A 20,000-nucleotide genomic window follows, 5' to 3' on the forward strand; every position below is an offset into this window, starting at 1 on the left:
TGAAATCTTGTCTTCAACAACAGGAGCGGTAGGGCTGCATTATGATAAACATTGGCTTCAATTACTGGCATTCTGTGTGGGCTGTGAATGAATTTATGCCCTAGTTTACAAATTATGTTAAGAAACTGTATTCAGTGTGTCATCATCGTCTCTTTTCTGCCATCAGAATCAACAAGCCCAAGGCACTGTCCCTGTTGCTGCACACGGCTGACATCAGCCACCCCTCCAAGCCCTGGGCTCTGCACTCCCGCTGGACACAAGCTCTCATGGAGGAGTTCTTCAGGCAGGTAGGGACAGTGGGAGACCACAGCCCTCTCCTCTCCTCTCCTCTCCTCTCTTCTCTACTCTTCTCTCCCTTTTCTCACTTACATATATATATATATATATATATATTCTTAATTTGCCTTCACTTACTTTCTGTTCTCTATGTTTACTTTCCATTCTCTTCCCTTCCATTCTCTTCTCCTCTCTTCTCTGCTCTCTACGTCTCATTGCTGTTTTCTTGACATCTGCTCCTCTCTGCTCTCGTCTCTCTTTCTCCTCTCTTAAGTATTCTCTGTGCCGCGCTCCGTCTCGGTTCACAACGTCCTCTGCTGTTTGTTCTATCCCGTTCAGCTCTAAGACAAACCTCTATTTGGAGGTTACCGGGGAGTCCAAATCCATCTTCTCACTTTTACTTTTACTATTACTACGGTCTTGGAAACGTGGACTGAATTGAAGAGTGTGTGAGTGTGTGTGCGTGCGAATGTGAGAGTTTGGGGGCGGGGTCCTTTCTGTCTAAAAAACCATGTCTGATCTTTGAAGAACGAAAAGTACATACATGGTGTTCCATGGGAGATGCAGAACGGCACGGTGATGTGGTTTTTGGCAAGTGTGGACTGCAGTCTAAGGTGTCTTTTTCTGGCTCTCTCTCTCTTTGTGAGGGCGATAGAGAGGCAGAGCTGGGCCTGCCCTTCTCTCCACTGTGTGACCGGAACACCACCCTCGTAGCTGACTCCCAGATTGGTACGCCACCACCCTCTGCTATAACAAACCCATTTGTATTCAGTGGTTACCATTTCTCATATTTTATAGAAAATACTTATATCAATATATAAAACTAGTATTTCATTAGCCGTTTTGTGCATGCATGGTGCCATTTCTTTTTTCAAGAGAATCTATATTTTATGGTGCTTACATGGTGAGAATGTTCCTTCGGCAGGGTTCATAGACTTCATCGTGGATCCCACATTCTGCCTACTGTCAGACATGGCTGAGAAAATCGTCATTCCCTTGGTGGATGAGAACCCTCCGGACCCACGCAGCAGACACAGGTTGATCGCAGAGGATTTACCATGTCATTTACATTCACACACCCAGAGACCGGAACTTTATCCATAAAACAGACCAGATGAAAGAGAGAGAGAGAGAGAGAGAGAGAGAGAGAGAGAGAGAGAGAGAGAGAGAGAGAGAGAGAGAGAGAGAGAGACGTTATGGAATACTAGCTACTGTATTATTATATATGGATTATATATGGAATACTAGCTATGTAAATGATAATGAGGGAGAGGTGAGGCATGCTGGGTCAACCCTAGTTGGGGCGCCACATCACACAGAGACCCTGCATTATTCATGAGATTACCCTCACTCTGTCATGTGTTGCATGCCTCAATCCGGGAGAAGATCACAGAGCAAGGAGAGAAGAGGAGTCAGGGATATGATAGCGTTAAGACTGGTCTAACATGGGAGAGAGTTGAGGAGGGAGAGGAAGAGAGAGCTTGGTCTAACATGGGAGAGAGTTAAGGAGAGAGAGGAAGAAAGGGCTATTTGATCATTCAAATCAAAAAATATATAATGAGTTGCAAAGTTTTAACATGCATGCATATGAGGTGAGAGGGAAAAATTTGAGGAAATTCAAGTAACCAAAAAAAATAAAAAAATTATCACATTGACTTTTTCATTGAGGACCTCACAGATTTCACAACCCCAATTTCCCATCTGTGATTATTAAGGTGCATGCTACATCATCTCCTCCCAGAAACTAAACACACAAGCATAAAGCTGACTGTGGTGTCCCTTCTCTCCAGTAACATCTGGAAGGAGAGCTCCAGAGGCCTGGAGTGGAGCCGGGCCCACGTCACCTCTGAGCTGGTCAGCTTCCGCACCACCTGGTCCCGGCTCACAGAGGAGAACAAGCTCAAGTGGAAGGAGAGCGGCTCCAACGGTGAGACAGTATGGGTTTAACCATTTGCTCTACAAACCGCAGTGTGGAAGTAGGACGTGAACGTGAAATGGAGTTAACAGCGCTTAGGGAAGGCTTTTATTTCACTAATACATTTTTTTTTTCTTTTTGGTTTATTGTTTGTATGCGTATCGTAACTTTATCAAGTTATGTTATCATGTAAAAAATGTAATCGAAGACACTCAAAGGTTTCTTTCATTTTCATTTATCTCAACAAATGTGTTGTATAAACACATAACGTGTCTACTTTGAGAGATGACGGTCGTTTGAGGTTAGGAAATCGAAGTTTGTTTGTTTTTTTAAATCCTGGTGAGATTTGGGCTTGTATGTTGAGGAGTTTTATCCTAGGCTGCCTGGTTTGACTTAGCAGAAATCAAATCTCCTGTGCTCTAGTGTAAAAGGACATTCTTAAGTGATATTCCGTGGAGATACACTGGCAAAGATATGTTTTTCCTTCTTAGACACACTGAACATTTTCCAATCCCTTTCACAATCTTCTAAATCCTCCAGGATTCCCCGACTCCAGCGTGACGAGAGAGGAGAAAACCGGAGACGGGAGGCAATCAGCAGAGAGCCTGCGAGCGCCCACTCATGACACGGACCAGTAGACAGGCTTTGTGTTGTTGTTGTTGTTGTTGTTGTTATCCTGTCACCGCACAATGATAACCCATAGGAAAACAGAAACAACCCAGTCGTTCAACTTGTGTTACATTGGAACTATTTAACTACAGTTTAGAGTCAGGAGTGTATGTAAAGGTATGGACCGGACCCTACCTGTAGGGTCCATGTCCTACAGGTAGAGTGTGGACATTGGGCATTAAAACCAGAACCTTTCAGCTGGGAGTCGAACCCCTATCACCTTCCAAAGGTAGAAACACCCAGATAGTCCCACCTATAATTCAGATTATATACAGTTATGTTGTCAATGTTATTCAACTGCAAACATGCTGGCCATGTCCGTAGAACTTACGTCATTTAATATACAAAGGCCACTGTAGTGTAACCTGCAGCACACAAATCACTTAGTTATGTATTAAATCATAAAAGGTTTGATATTATTAGTGTCATTATTTTTATTCTTGTATAGATTGTTTCCATGAGGCAGGCCTTATTAATGTAGAATATGAATTATGTAAATAGCATTTTCAGTAGAATGTGTGACGTTCTCTCCTGTCACCTGTCAAAACATCACAAACTTAAAATATATGTTTTTGTTTACACTGGGAAGGTTTTGGTGTATTTCTTTAAGAGATCCTAGCATGGAAGTTGTTAGACTTTCTTATTCAAAGCAACAAACCAAAGTCCTTTGGGAATAAATTACTACAACTAAATTATGACTACTACTATGACTTATATATACGATTGCAGTGTAGTCCGAGTCCGAATAAGATAGCAATTTTATATGTTTTTTTATTTTAACATTCCACAGGTTGTCTGCGATGCAGAGAGAGTTATTCTGTTATTCTGTTAAAGCACTGGTCATTTGGAGTGCTCTTGGGAAAAATAAGGAACACTTACTTGCCCAGTTACCGGTAATTGCTCTGCACAAAGGGATATACATAACATTTTGTGATATAGAGTGTCTGTATGTCCAATTTATTCAGAGAAATGTGTATTTGAAGAACTACTAACTTTTCAAACAATTATTCCCACCAGCAAGAGGTGCTATAGAGCAACGTGTACTTAAAAGACAGTTGGTTGGTATAGCACATTTGATTTTGAATGTTTAACCTTGGGATAGAATGTTTAAATCTTGATCTTGTTCTGTTTATAAATGTAAGTTATGACCAGGAAAGCCGTAAGATGACTTATTGTCATTAGGATATAAGAAATCAATGGGAAATTCTTTGTTACAAGGATAATTTATAACAGCCTGGCCAGTAAATGTGGCTCTGGTAAATGTCCACACAAACACACACACACACACACACACACACATCTAAGGACCTCACACACATACTACTACAGCCGTAACGAGTTGGCCAATGCTGTAACATGGATGCAAGTTGGTCTCTCAGCCAACCGATATCAATGACATCAATGACAAAATACAGATATTTCATAACGACACATGTATCGAATATTTTTGTATACCTGCCACAAATGCTAAACATTATCTTGTTTTGAAAGTCAAGGAGAGATAAGAAACCATAGATGTACTACATATTGCTACTACATCACAAAATGCATTTGTGTTTAATGCCATGCCTGAAATATGAATGTTTTTTTTATACCCAAGAAATCTGGTTTGTTGAAAGATTTATGGGTGGGAAGCTATTTTCAGTCCCTGCCCAAGTCATCCGGAATTGAACACACAACCACTGGAGCAATAATGTTTTCTTTCATCACAATACACCCAGTTTTGGGGTACACAGTATATTCTACCTCACTAGAATTATTTTTAACAAATACATATTTAAGAGTACTGATATGGTAAATTTGAGACAACAGCTGCTTACAGACTTAATGAACCATGGGGTTTGTATAAACTCCAGTCAACTCTGGGCTTCCTTTACAAGACACAGAGGCATGCGGATGCCATTATCACAGATTTCCCAAAGTGGCACCATTTAAAATCCATCATCACAACAAGACCTGAACATAAAACCAAAACAAATTAAATTAACTGTAAAACAACCAATAAACTCTGCACCAATTTAAATATTTTTATTGTATCAAACAGACTACAGATGTAATCATTGACCAGTTCAAATACAATTGGAAAAACATTCCCCAAATCGAATTATTGAACACCATTCCCATTCCAGAACAGATATTACATTGTACATAAACACAGTGTAAAAAAATAAAAATAATTAACAAACAAAGCAAAAAAAATAACAGGAATGTTATTTTGTCTTTTTTAGTGGATATAGTGGTTCTTATTTAGAACTTTTTAAAACTTTTAAGCTGGCAATTACAGGATACCCCTGTGAAGTGACATCAAATACGTTTATTTTTGTGTTTTTTTAAACGATTGTCAAATAACCTACGTCGTAATTCCACTGAGGTGATAGCACAAATAGAGATTAAATATTGAATAGCAATCACAATCATATATTTTTGGTCTAATTACACATCATCTTTATTTCAGCACTTAAATTGTCAGATTCATTTTTTTTAACTTATTATAAAACAACACCTCATCAACAAAAAACGTTTAGGAATTCTGGTTTTGGATTTACAGTAACCTACTGTACATTCAATGCCATGCTACAGAAGTGTTTCCCAAAAGCATAGCACATTTGACAAATGGGGAATCAGCATTTTTTAATTCACCCAAAATGTTTACAATTTCACCATGATAAAATGCATCTTACCAGTCTTTTGTTTGATATGTTGAGAAATTGTAATCAATTGTATGTTCTGCGGCCATATAAACTAAAATATAGTTATATAAACTATAAACTCTTATGATTGCGCTTTTTTATATAGATTTCATCATATTTAAGAAGCACATATTTATCTTATTTAACAATATGACTAATGGTAGCAAGTACCATAATTATTCTAAATAATGATATTGATATATCATGATATTGAAGAAGTGATAACAATGCCTGTGATTTGTGGTTCCTCATATTAAGAACGACTTTCAGTTGTGAAATAGTAAGAAATCGAAGGGGAAAAAAAAAGATATAGATGTAACAACATTGATGGAATTTAATACGGACATCGATAGAAATGATGAATATGGATAGAAAAACAAATGCATCTGATTCATAACATCCCTTGGCCAAGGAAACCAAAAACCAAAACCGTTAGAGACCTTTGAGTGGTTGCCAAGGTGGTAGCTAAGGCCTTCTTTTTTTGCAGAGTAAAGGAGAAGAAATACCCGGATGTTCCCATATCTACAAGAGAGGACACAGACTTGGGGGGTCTCTGTCTGCACTGGGCTGGCTCGGGGCAGCGTTGGCCTACTTCAACTTCTCCATCTCACCATCACTTTTCCCCTTCGCTGTGGTTGCTGCCGTTGCTGCAGCTGCTGCTGCTGCTGTCGGTTGGTTGTCTGCAGAGTGTTAAGAATGCAGGAAAATGTTCAATCAGAGGAAAAGGCCTGGCGGAATGACAGACATCTAGACAGACAGACAGACAGAGACCAGATAGATTGACGAAAAGACAGACAGATAGCTGTCCTGATAGATAGACGGACAGACAAAGGAACAGGGATGGCTGAATGGATGTATAGATGGATGGATTGATAGATGGATGGATATATACATGAAGCGTAAATACAGGCAGCAGGGTTGGGAATTCCAACCAGTGCAGTGCTGCTCCAGGGAAAAAAGCTTCAAAGGCATCTGGTGGAAGCTTGTTTACTTGGCATGATTACACAATATCCCACCAAGCATTTAAACTATTCAGCAGGATATAAATAAATGCTTCTGGGTCAGAGTATCGCTGATTAAACTTGTGGGACCTCAGCCCTGTGCGACGACTGGGGGGGGGGGGGGGGGACTAGAAAAATACTTCCTGGTAGGTCTGATGGAACCACGCCACGGTGCTAACCTGCTTGTGTGTCGTTCTGTGGTAACGGTGACGCACCACTGGCCCCGGGGACACTGGAACATGCCACTGCCTCCACGGAGACGGGGCACTGTAGTGCACCCCCGTCTTCTAATGTATTATCCCGTGAGAACTCTGAGAGGGGAGAGAGAGAGAGAGAGAGAGAGAGAGAGATGAAGCAACAGGGATACATGGGGGTAATGGAGGTATTTAAACAGATGAATGTTGGAAGATACAGAGGAGAGAGAGAAGAGAGAGAGATTTATTCCTCGACAAGAACAATGTGACAGACAGTGTTTGCCCATGAATCAATCCACTCCACCATGGCTCCCAAATCGATCCCATCTGACATTTATATTCAGCTACCGTTTGATGTCCGCTGCCTCTGAATTGAAACTGTGATCTTTTCGTCGTCTCTCTCAACCTACTGCCACGCTCTGCCGGACAAGAGCTGTTGCAAAGAATCAAGAGGCCGCTCTGCCGGCACACTGCCAGGCCTTTCTTGTCGTAACTACAAAACTACAATCTGCCCTTTTCCGATCAATATTGGAGGGGACCAAACGGGCCAAAATATAAAAATCTAATTTCAACCGGTCACATTCAGACCGTGGCAGTACTGGATACGATGTACCTGGAAAGTCTTCAAAGCCTTCAAGGATATCTTTGTTCCGATGAAATCGAACGCAGTAAACAAAAGCGTAAAAGTGTTGCTGCTTCACCATGTGGCCACTCTGCTCAGTCAGTCCGATCACGGTGCGTTAGAGGAAGTAACAGGGTCTGTTACTTCTGTTGTGCAGCTTGTTTTCAGTTTCCCGTGACCATGTGGACATCTGCCACTACAAAGAATCAGTGTTTAGGCTAAGTTTGCACTTTCTTTTGCCGTAAGTCAAAGTAGTTGGCATGGAGATGATCCTTGACTGCCAAGGTAGCACTTTGGCTATTGAGTCTTTAAGTAGGCCTATCTTCCTCTTTCTGCTCAATTACTCACTTTCCCAGTGAACCTTTCTTCTCCACCATTAACACCACTGCACATTTTCAGTTCAACTGTTTTTTTTGCTTCCTGCCTCACCTCGGGCCCTGAATACTGCATTACCTCTGACTAGCTACCGCTGGCTTCCTCCCGTCCCACTCATCCTCCTGCTTCTTTCTTTTCCTCGCATCTCCACCCCTCAAAGGCGATAAGAAAGCAATGAGTGATGGATGAATCCCTCCTTTCTGCCCATTTGAGCTACTGTATTTTCAAGACTTTTTCAATTGAAAAGGTTGCTGCGCCAACCAGCTTATTGGCCTTGTCATGAGTCAACTCCTCTCTCATCTGTCAGTTCTCTGACTCCTCCAATCCTGATTAATTCCTCTTGATCTCTCCCATTCATTCACATTCCTCTCTTGTCTCTTTCTCTCTATTTCTTGTTTTACTTTTGTTGAATTGTTAATGACAGTCAAACAGGATGTGATAAAATAATATTTGGCCCTGCAAGTTGTTCTCTATTTCAGTGCATTGCTGCAGGATATTATTAATTACCTTAAGAAAATATATATTTGTTCAGAATTTCAGAATTTCAACAATGCTATTGCTGAACTTCCAGGGAGAAACTGTACTGCCTCTGGGATGTTATCCAGAAAGTGCGTAGCAAGAGTGGCAAAATGAAGGTTTCAGAAAAGATTTGAACAAATGCATTCCTACAGTGGCCTTTCTGCTACATTGGTTTGCTTCTAAACCTTTACAGACACTTTGACTCAGGACGTTGGTGTCTGACTCTGGACAGGACGTTTTAACTTGTCTTCCCACCGGTTATGGGAAAAGTTTAGTTTTTTAAATTCAAACAAAAGGTCCCACGGTTCTATGAATCCCGGACAACATAGGGTCAGAAGTACCGAAATAGAACCCTGAAAACCTCTTACGTTATATCAAACATAACACAACAACCACAAATGGATTCCCACCCCCGGCAGGGGGCTGCGTTCATCACCTTCCATCTGGCAGCGCAGCTTCTCAAAGGCCTCGGCCGTGACCTCGGCGCTGAAGTCTCCGTCGCAGGGCAGCTCCTCCACGGCGGGCGTGGACTCTGGGCTGGGCCGGTCCGACAGGCAGCTCTCGGAGGAGCACTCGTCCCCACCGCCGCCCTGCTGCTGCTGCTGCTGCCGGTACAGGTGGTGCTCCACCAGGAACTGCAGCTCTGCACCGAGGAGCGGACAGAGGAGGTGGATGAGGTGGTGAAGGAGGTGTTGGTGGGTGGAGGTGAGGTGGGTGTGAGGTGGTGGTGGTGGTGGGGGTTATGGGCGAGGAGGAGGCGGAGGTGAGGTGGTGAAGGAGGTGGTGGTGGTGGTGGTGGGGGTTATGGGCGAGGAGGAGGTGGAGGTGGAGATGAGGTGGTGAAGGAGGTGGTGGTGGTGGGGGTTATGGGCGACGAGGAGGTGGAGGTGGAGGTGAGGTGGTGAAGGAGGTGGTGGTGGGTGGAGGTTATGGTCGAGGAGGAGGTGGAGGTGGAGGTGAGGTGAAGGAGAAGAAGAGGTGGGGTTGGAAGGGATGGATTGAGGATGGGGAGGTGAAGGAGGAGGAGTTGGAGGTGCAAAGGAAGTGGAGGAGCAGATGGTGGAAGAGAAAGTTGAGGAATTGGAGGAAGAGGAGGGTTGGTAGGAGGAGGAAGAGGGTGAAAGTGAAGGGTTAACGATAAGAATAGGTGTATTGGGAGATGTTGGTGGAGAGAACGGTCAAAGGGTGGGGGAGAAGTCAAGATGTTTGTAAAGGTGGAGGAGAGAGTGGAGCATAAGGGAGGAGGAGGAGAAGCATTACGATAAATAACCCATATAACATACCATACCCAAGTGAAGTAAAGGGAGAAAAGGGGAGAGATGAAAGCAAAGAGATAATGAGGTGACTATAGAGTAAGGGAGAGGAGGACCTGCCTTGGTTCAGCATGCACACATAAAAGAGGAAACGGGGTGGTTACCAATGGAGGGCTTGATTAGTTTAATCACCTCCTTTAAGTTTGTTAATCACCTCTTTGAACCATCTTTCGTTGGGCCTAATCCACGTGAAGTGTTTTTTAGTACACTCTCATTAGTGGAAGGCTTTTATTAGAAAATGGCTGCTCTCCAGAGACTGTTCGCACACACGGATTTGGATCCTTATTTACATGTTTCATATGAAAGGATGACGAGTTTTGCTTGTTTTGCTGCACATCCGTGAGGTTTGAGCCTTGAGACTATCAACATTGATCGTGGAGATATATACTCCACATTTATACTTGGGATACGAAGCTTCCAAAGGAAACCTAATGAAATACCTTTCATGGTTGGGGTGCCTTTGGGTCCTTTCCGCCGCTGTCTGGGGGAGTTCAACAAGGCTGCCTGAAAGAGAGCAAAATAGGAAACTGGTGAGCATGAGCAGAAATAGAAGAATTTATAGTAGGAAGTGTATTATATATAATCTATGAAAACATGATATTGTGGGGAATAGGTTTACCTTATACAGCTGGTTTGGCAGACGGTCTTCATCTATCTCTGTAAGGAAGGAAGAAAGGAAGGAAAGAAAGAAAGAAATATAGAAATAATTAGAAATAGGTATCCACAGAATAGCCTGGCAAAAGCTAGCCCTTGAAGGTAAATGATTATTCAAAAGACCAGGCAAAATATACTGGTAGGACCAGGATAACGGTAAGTAAGTAGGTTCAAGGTGACCCCTGTACAGATATCTGTTCCCAGGCAAATATGCTTGTGGTGTGTTGCTATACTACACCTATAATCTGAAACTAAACAATGTTTTTACTTGACTACTTGACGAAAAATAAGCGAACATACGGAACAATAAGCTTATGTTAATATGCTGGGGCTCTCTGTATGTGTGTGCATGCAGAGAGAAACTAAGAGACTAATGTTACCCCTTAGAGACATGTGTTACAAGGAGAATGGTTCCATTCAGAGTAACTCCAGGGAAGTCCTTCTATTCTTCTATTCTCGTCCCGCCAGGACTATAAACTTCAAGGATTTTCTGTGAGTGATCACCAGAAAATAGGCCGGCCTTCAAACTGAAACCTAGATGGAGAACAAAGCTCTGGCTCAGAATGTGAGTCTATTTGATGTTGAGTGTCTGACATCTGGCCATGGAAATAATCATAAATCTCAGACATACATATGAATAATTTTTAATACTTCAGAACTACACAACTTTGGAGATTGATATGTTATCTATTGCATTTGTTACATGATTAGCTTAGCCATTTGATTGTTGATTTATAAGTAAGTTAGTCGGTTAGTGAGTTGGTTAGTTATTAATTAGTTAATTTTTCTAAATCTCTATAAAACATTGATTAAATTGTATCTTCACTCTAAAATGCTATCTTTTTATTCTTGAGAATCAAAGTCTCTGATCCTGAATTTCCTGCAAGGTGTTTCTGACCCTATCTTTTAACAAGCCAGAGGACAAGTTATTCCATTGCATGGTGAGCTAAATCATGTGTGCACGTGAGTGACTGAGTGTGAGGTATCGACTTTAAATGAGTGGCCCTGTATGAAAGTGCTGCACTATTATTGATCAAACACAGTTCATATTCATGACAGCAACACCATACATTATGACAAGGTTAAAAGTAATATGAGTATAGATAAATATGTACATCGTCACATTTGATGTGGCCTCCACAGGGCCCATGGGTCAGATAGACGGATAATATTACTCATTCAAAATTCTTTGAGTATTTTGCCACTTTAAATCCCAGCTGACTGAAGTGAAAGCAGTCAGGGTTGGGTGCCTCCAAATGGTGGATGAACTGCCACAATTTCCACCATTTTCAGATAAAACTATTTGAAATAGTTGTGTGCCAAAAATAAATGCACACAAAAGGTTAGGTTATTTTAAATGATCACACATAATTTAGCATTCTTTCATGCATGAGCACAGCTATTTTGTGCATTATGTCTGCTGCCTTATAGCAATTAAAATGTTTGAAAGATCATCTCCTGTGCTTTTTATAAGAAGGCTGTTGTTCTTTTGTACACAACAGTACCGTGGAAGTGGAAGGCACTGCTTATTTGCAATGGTGATTCACGCTATATTCTGTATTATGTCCTTTGACCTTTTAACAGCATTTATCACCACATGATGATTAGGGCCAAGGGTTGAGCCTGGCAATCATTACAGCTATTAGCAGTGTGTACCAATTAGTTTCTCAGAGAAGCAACAATACAATGATGACAAATAACCACTCATGCCTTTCTTTTGTTCCAAATCATTTCAATTAAGTCATATGTATCAGTATCTGGATCTTTTCTGTCCTGTGACTTTCTGGCAGAGTCCGTGTTAAAGGGTTCTCTTAACTTCAGTATCCAGGTTACAAGCGTCGATAGCAAGGGAGCGAGAGAGAGTGAGAGAGAGACAGAGAGCGAGAGAGAGAGAGAGAGTGCGCGAGAGAGAGAGAGAGAGAGAGAGAGAGAGAGAGAGAGAGAGAGAGAGAGAGAGAGAGAGAGAGAGCGAGAGAGAGAGAGAGAGAGAGACAAAACAATTCAACAACATGATCTCCCTGACTCCTCTGCTCCTTGCTCTGTGATCTGCTCCCGGAGTGAGGCGTGCAACACATGACAGAGTGAGATTTGTGGATACATGAATAATGGAGGGTCTCTGTGTGATGTGGGGCCACAACTAGGGTTGCACCAGCATGCCTCACCTCTCCTTCATTATCATTTACATAGCTAGTATTCCATCGTGTATATACCCACATCAACCCACAACATCCCTACACCCTTTTTCTCCTCATAACATCTCTCTGTCTGTCTCTCTCTCTCTCTCTCTCTCTCTCTCTCTCTCTCTCTCTGGCTCTGGCTCTCTCTCTCTCTGGCTCTGGCTCTGTCTCTCTCTCGCTCTCACTCTGGCTCTGGATCTCTCTCTCTCTCTCTCACTTTGGCTCTCACTCTCTCTCACTCTCTCTCTCTCTCTCTCTCTCTCTCTCTCTCTCTCTCTCTCTCTCTCTCTCTCTCTCTCTCTCTCTCTCTCTCTCTCTCTCTCGCTTTGGCGCTCTCTCTCTGTCTCCTCTCTGTCTTTTTTAATTATTCTTGCTCTGTGTTTTAATTTGTTATTTTAATTTTAAAAAGCCCAAATAAAATGAGACAAGGTAAATGCATTTTGATGCATGCATAAATTATTGCAAATCCCAGTTAAGAAAAGTGTGACATATCTCCTTGTCGTTAATCCTTGTTTACTGCCAGATGATCTTCTCCAACCTGAATTTTTCACAATTGCAACCCTCTTCTCATCCCTTTCTCTCTCCCCTGGTGTCATTAACATCGTCAACAGCTTAACAGGCTGTCTTCATTTTCTCACCACATCCTAAATTACTGTTTGCCATTCGGTTCCACCAGCTCAATATCACAAAATCTGATTAAAAAGGCAGATAGAAACCTGACTCCAAATAACAACATCAACAACAGGTGTTTATGATGGTTCCGTGAAATGTCTGTTAAAACCATCAGCCCTTCCACCACAACAAAACCAACATGGAGGTCGTCTGCATATAAATAGGCCTGGAGCCCCACCTGATAGACTCTCCTAAACACAAATGGCAGAAAGGAGGGGAAAAGATGATTAGAACAGTAGAAGAGCGTAATCGTTTAGAATCACCAGGTGAATAAGGCCCGTGGAACAGTGGAATTACAAATTGAGGGGCTTTTAGGGAAGACAGTTGGGAACGGAAACACACCAAGTGGGACACAAGTGGTGGGCTTTGGGAGGAGTTACTTAGTTCCCGTGTGGGAGTCATAGTAAATAAGGGAGATCTTAAAAGGAGAGCATTGTTGTTGGGTTTGATCGTTACAGCCCCAGGACACACACACAGCCCCAGGACGTGTGTGTGTGTGTGTGTGTGTGTGTGTGTGTGTGTGTGTGTGTGTATTTACCTGACAATGGTTATTTTAAAAACATAGCAAACACTCCAGACATTGTAATTATAAACAAGACTCGAGAAAAATGTACTCATTATTGAGGTGGGCTGTTGCTTTGATTTCTATATGGACACCTGCTACTACTCTAAGTTACTGAAATACCAGCCATTGGTGAGTCGTATATGCCAACTAGGTTACCAATGCAAACTTATATCCTTAATCTTTGGAAGTTTAGGTCATATCCACAAAAATGTGGTTAGCGGATTTGGAGACAAAGATGTTTTATTTACCCTTAGGTGTTCGGTGTATAATAACGTGACTTATTCTACTTTGTTTAAGAATGCTTGATTCTGATTGGCTGGGAGGAGGGCATTAACCCGGCAGGTTGCCCGCTGACTTGTCGGTTGTACTTGCTGCTGACTGAGCACAGCGTTAGTAGATCAATACACCGCTTGTATTCTTTTTCTATCACAGAAATTTCAAACATGAGGTCCATTGTAAAAATAAACCTTGTTTAAAAAAGTTTCTAAGATGTGTCGGAAATCCAGCGGAGGGTCAGTCGATACATAGTTTCGCAAGCGAGATCCAATGTAGCAACTACGTTATTAAACTAGTGATCAGATGCAACCTTGTGTGGTTGCTATAGAAACTAAATAGCTACAGCTGAGCTAACGTTATTCACCATAGTTCTAAATGGGACTACTTTTTGAGGGAGATGAACTCAAACAGAGTATACATTTAATAAGCATGCAATACAAATAAGAAAAAGCATAATTATTAAAGTATTTGAATTGTTTTATTATGTTGGCAAGCAAGAAGTAGAATAAACGGGATAATCACCTCAAGGCAGGGCAATGAACAATTTGATATGCCCGGCTCATGGAAGGCTACCGGTAAGCCGTCCACGAACTGGGCATATCAAACTGTTTATTGCCCTGCCTTGAGGTGATTATCCCTTACTTACTAATCATGTAGGTCTTGTAAAGGCATGTAAGCTTGTTGAACCTAACCTATCAATATTTCTTACCAAAATGTTTGGATCTTTTTCTCATTCTTTGTAAATTTGGATCCAAATAAAAGCATTTAAATGTGTGTGTGTGTGTGTGTGTGTGTGTGTGTGTGTGTGTGTGTGTGTGTGTGTGTGTGTGTGTGTGTGTGTGTGTGCCTTGTGAGAGAGAGGAATACCTTACCAGGTGATGACTGATCACTGGATGCAACCAATGTGGCAGGTGTGGGTCTGCGTCTTCTGATCTGTAATGTAACAGAGTCAACAGAGTATTTAGTATAACTGTGATTACAAGCAGCAGCAGCAGTAGTAATAGTAATATCAGTGTATACGTATTGAATCAAGGCTTTAGCAAGGCTTTGTCAAGGCTTTTGTCAATATATTACAGAGAGGATGGATTCAAAAGCTACCAGGTCCTCCCCTGTTTTTTCCCACTTCCCATAAATCCCATTAGGTTTTAATGCAAGGTATCAACAAAATGAGTATAAAATTCTCGATAAGACACGTGATTGGATAATAAAGGTGTTTTGTGGATTTTTGATATGGTGTTTGATATGTGCTTAGGGGCATATAAAAACACAATAAGGTTTCGATTGAATGGGTTTTGTGTATAAAGTCCGCTGGGAGGCCCCGTGCACCGAGCCATCAGTCATCTAACTCGCTTAGCAAATCACTTGTGTTTTTACTCTCCCCTGAAACCTGAGGGTTGTTTCGTGTTATGGAAATAGACCTTCATACACTCACCCACACACCCACCCACACACACACACACACACACACACACAGGTATTCATGCAAGGGCTCACATACACACATACATGCACAAACAAACACACCCACACACACACCCACACACACACCCACACACACACACACACACACACACACACACACACACACACACACACACACACACACACACACACACACACACACACACAAACACCTAAAAACGAACCCCATACATCCTGGGAGGACAGTATTGCTGACTAAGAGCGTGGGTCATGTGATCTGCAGTCCTCCAGCCTTCGGTAACAAGTAGCCCAGTGTGCGCTGTGTAGTCCGCCTCCCTTGTCAGTGATACCAGGGCTCACGCAGCACAAATATGCAGGCCCAGACCGCAAGATCAAACCATAAAGAGAACAGTATATGCAGGCAATGTTACCGTTGCAGTGTTTTATAACAGTTAAGTTAAGATCTATATGCCCTGGGGAATCAATACATGCAGAGTTTGATGTGCAGACAAATGTTCACCTTTGACCTAGAATGAAGGATACAATTGATCCACTGGATGCTTTTTCTGTTTTTTCTTGTTTTTCTGTTCTGTGTTCTTGCTCTATATTCAATTAGAGTGATTCGGAAGGATGTTTATTTACAACTTAATACAGCACCAACATAGCTCAAACAGGCATCCACACATACACACACACACACACACACACACACACACACCCAGGCACAGTCACACAAATGAATAATCACACACACACATGAGCACACGAAGCATACACGGCCACCCACATACACCCACACACACATACACACATATCAGGGATCCAATGAACAAAAGGCAGTTTATCGATGAGGTTGCCTCCATTGTTTGAATGGCACAAAATGCATATTTAACATTTCGTCCTCTTTCCACATCACTCAAAGGAGAAGAGCGAGCACTCTTCAAGCTATGACATGATTTAATTGGATATGAAGAGTTGAAGTGGTCTCATCTCATTGTACACGCAAAAGGACATAAAGGATAGAAGATGTCCGACAAAAAAAATAACACATGAAAACTGTCTGCAAATCTCTAAAGAAAGAAAAACCTTAACACCCTGACTTTCTGCACCAGGGTGTCCATGTAAACTGAATGAGGATCGAGGTGTAAAACGGTCATTTCCCAAAGCTGGCTGGCCTCTCCCCAATGTGACACAGAGACCCACAATGCAGAGTCAAAGTCATTATTCACTGGGTCATTGCTATTCCCGGTCAACCTTCGGTGTAGGCCCAGCCAGTGTTCCTCTGCTCACACAAATACCACTGCCCCCGGACGCACACAGTCTGCACCCGTCTAAATGCCACGCCAGCCACCCAACCTCCAGCCCCGGCCCTTCAGAAACAAAACAGATCCAGAGAGGGCCACAATGGGCCTTGTCTCGGTGTGGGGTGGACGGTGAAAGACCCGCTCTTATTTAGTGGGAGAGAATGGAGGAAATATTTTCCAATGGAGAATGTTGACGCTCAGACGGACATTTGAGTATTTCAGTCTGACGGAAGAAGAAGATGTTTGCGGAGGTTTTTTGGTTTATTACAGCAACACTTGAATCTGCTGCCACTTCCTGCATCATATTGAACTCTAAATGGAACTGTTCACAAGGCTATCTATTCTTGCTCTCTCTAAAACTCTCGTTGCAATTTCAATCTAATACTTGTTCCTTTCTACTTTCTCCATGGCTTATCTCCCTAATCCTCTCTGTCTTTTTTCATATAGATATTGACTCATGTCATTTGCTCCACAGGGAGAGCAGAAGGACAGCTCAAATTCAATCCACAATTAGTAATTTGATCTGGCTGTAATGGATCCTGGAGCATGTTCCGCCATACGTGCAACCACACCAAAAACAGCCCTGCAATAGGCAGAGACAAATCAAAATAGTCTGATTACAAGGAAATTGGCAAAAACAAAACGTGTACAAATATTCTGAACTGCACTTTACGCGTCTTGACGGTTTTATCTCCGGCCAGTGGTTGAGTGTCTTGATATAAAACAGAGAGCCATGCTGCAATAGCATTACTATGATAATCCACTTGTCAAATCCTTATTGGCGAATGGCCTTCGGGTTGGTGGCTGGATCCTAGTGCACCTGTCTCAGTCGGGGACAACAACATGATGGGATCATCAACATTTCAAGTTGGTAAGGTCATTACTCGTGATTGTATTATCTATGTTGTATATAACAATATAGAAAGTCCTGTCATATAATAGGAAACAAACTTTTACTTTTATCAGATACGTTGCATTCTTCTTCTTCTCCCATGTAATGACACGTGAGTGTGACGTAGGTTTTATCCATTGTGAGGTCATGTTGTGATTCTTAGTGATTAAGGTCTTGAGTTATGAATTTCCCCCGTCTGGTACAGCGATTACGCAGCATTAAAAGCACGGAACAATGAAGCCTAATATAAATAACTCGAGGAAGGATATTTAGAAAGCTAACACAACAAAGCGTACGCATTGCAACACCCCAGTTGCAGTATAGTCTGCATCAATGATCAAGAATGTTTTTTGTTTCCTGTTCCATGCCCTCATACATAAAAAAAGTTCACGGGCGATGATGGACACAGCAGATAACGCCAAACAATTGATGTTCCGGACAAAAGGTAACTTTTGTGTTGGAATCAAGTGGATTCTTCTGCTAAAGTCAACACATTCCTATAGCTTCTTCCTAGGAATGTGGTGTTTTGATGTTATCATGCTGAGGTACATTCAGCATGAGCTAGTTGTGGTGGGCACACAGTGCGCCAAGGTTGAGATAAGACACAGTTTTATAGCAGCAGGTTCTAAGCGTTTAGAAGATGGACCATTTCTCCCAGTGACTGACTCATCATGTTCAGAGGTGTCAGCAGAGCAGAACTGCTGAACCGTAGAGGATGGCCCGTTATGCTACACACACACACACACACACACACACACACACACACACACACACACACACACACACAGTCACACACACACACACACACACACACACACACACACACTCACACACACACACACACACACACACACACACACACACACAGTCACACACACACATGCACACACACCCACACACACTGACCCATGCTCACGCCTTTATGAACACACACAAACACACACACAGACACATGTGTGTGGACCATACATACACAGATAAGTGCAGAAACACTCACACACTCACCTACCACCTACAAACACAAAAACACACACACACACACACACACACACACACACACACACACACACACACACACACACACAATCACACATTTGCTCAGTGGTACCAGTATGGTATTCAGGTTAAGTCTTTGCTGCTGTACCCAGCAGTCTTAATGCCAGGGGAAAGTCTTAATGCCGGCTTTTGGGAACCCTGCCACTACAAGCCGAGAGCTGGAAAGTCTTTCAGGCATGGAGGATGACAATGTATCAGTGTTTATGAATGTGTACAGGTAAGAGAGAAACCCCAGCGTTTGGACACAACTAGCAAGTAAACACCGCAGGCTTGAGCAGACACAAAGAGAGCAGGGAGAAACAGGAAGAGAGAGAGAGAGGGAGAGAGAGAGAGAGAGAGAGAGAGAGAGAGAGAGAGAGAGAGAGAGAGAGAGAGAGAGAGAGAGAGAGAGAGAGAGAGGGAGAAACACTGAGAAAGAAAGAGGGAGAAAAGGAAAGTGTGACAAATAGGCCCATGTTGCTTGCTACTCACATTTCCTTTCATTTCGTTCCACCATTTGAACAATGCAAATTGCTGTTGTTTTGGAAATTCGTCAGCGTACTTCCAAACGCTATCTGTAACAGCACAACGGCAGGCCTGTAACAATGACAACATGCTCTCCGTAACAGCATTAGGGCAGGCCTGTAACAATGACAACAGAAGCACATGCAGCGTCTTCACACCTGACCAGCAACAAGTGCTGAGCTCCAATTATCTCTGTGTGGTTTCTGCTCTCTGCTTGTTTGGATAACAAGTGAGTCCATGGCACTTTCACATTGAGATCAAGAAATATTTTTCTCTACTACCCGTAACTCATTCTGGTCTTTTTCGTAAAACAAAGACAATGCCGTTGGAAATCAGTATGTTTGCACATCTACAGAGAAAAACTGTCTTATGGAGAGATTTTACAGACAGATGAAGTCATCACGTGACAGTCAACCTCGAGCCGAGCTTCCAGAAGAATGTGAATGAAGTCATTCATCAACCAGCAGATCTACAACTGCCATGACAGCGATTGTATTCATACCAGAGGAATAATTAGCATTTCATCGTCATTTCAATGCCTGATATCATCAACTTCCCCAACGTCATTGATTAATATTCCTGCCAAGGTCATGTTTAAAAGCTTCAGAAACACACAGGCTAGTTGCTGTTCGATGTATTTACAATTTAGCCAGTTTGGGGTTTGTGGTTTACAGGTAGACTATGGACAATGGGGGTAAGAACCTAGGACCTTTCATCTAAACACACACACACACACACAGTAAACACAAAGGATATTGTCTCTGTCCCAGTGCTGACTAATATCTGTTGTCAGGGACAACTTCCTGTGCAGAAGCTGGTTGTCCCCGGAGGCGGACGCTTCTGTCAAAGAGTACCCAAATCAGACTCATAAATCTTTGCTGGTTTCTGTTCAGGCCTTATTCAT

General features: G+C 42.3%; 2 protein-coding genes across 2 annotated transcripts in view; one reads left to right on the forward strand and one right to left on the reverse strand.

Annotated features, from left to right (window-relative positions):
• The window catches only part of LOC311338842 (dual specificity calcium/calmodulin-dependent 3',5'-cyclic nucleotide phosphodiesterase 1B-like), a 10,729-nt gene extending 7,213 nt beyond the window's left edge, over positions 1 to 3,516 (forward strand). Inside the window, exons 9-14 of the mRNA XM_084464170.1 lie at positions 1 to 28; positions 167 to 287; positions 924 to 1,005; positions 1,202 to 1,313; positions 2,067 to 2,203; positions 2,732 to 3,516. The exon at positions 1 to 28 is cut by the window's left edge and continues 74 nt beyond it. Of these exons, the coding sequence (XP_084320296.1) occupies positions 1 to 28; positions 167 to 287; positions 924 to 1,005; positions 1,202 to 1,313; positions 2,067 to 2,203; positions 2,732 to 2,829 (578 nt within the window). The 3' untranslated portion in view covers positions 2,830 to 3,516. The remainder of the gene's footprint in view (positions 29 to 166; positions 288 to 923; positions 1,006 to 1,201; positions 1,314 to 2,066; positions 2,204 to 2,731) is intronic.
• Positions 3,517 to 6,138: 2,622 nt separating this feature from the next.
• The window catches only part of LOC311338200 (uncharacterized protein), a gene marked incomplete at its 3' end in the record, with an annotated part of 15,048 nt that continues 1,186 nt past the window's right edge, over positions 6,139 to 20,000 (reverse strand). The window contains exons 2-7 of the mRNA XM_084463440.1: positions 14,791 to 14,851; positions 10,194 to 10,231; positions 10,015 to 10,078; positions 8,698 to 8,904; positions 6,731 to 6,862; positions 6,139 to 6,230 (exon numbers count right to left, since the gene is read on the reverse strand). Of these exons, the coding sequence (XP_084319566.1) occupies positions 6,139 to 6,230; positions 6,731 to 6,862; positions 8,698 to 8,904; positions 10,015 to 10,078; positions 10,194 to 10,231; positions 14,791 to 14,851 (594 nt within the window). The remainder of the gene's footprint in view (positions 6,231 to 6,730; positions 6,863 to 8,697; positions 8,905 to 10,014; positions 10,079 to 10,193; positions 10,232 to 14,790; positions 14,852 to 20,000) is intronic.

This window comes from Micromesistius poutassou, assembly GCF_964030765.1.
Source record: "Micromesistius poutassou genome assembly, chromosome: 2".
Classification (NCBI taxonomy): Eukaryota; Metazoa; Chordata; class Actinopteri; order Gadiformes; family Gadidae; genus Micromesistius; species Micromesistius poutassou.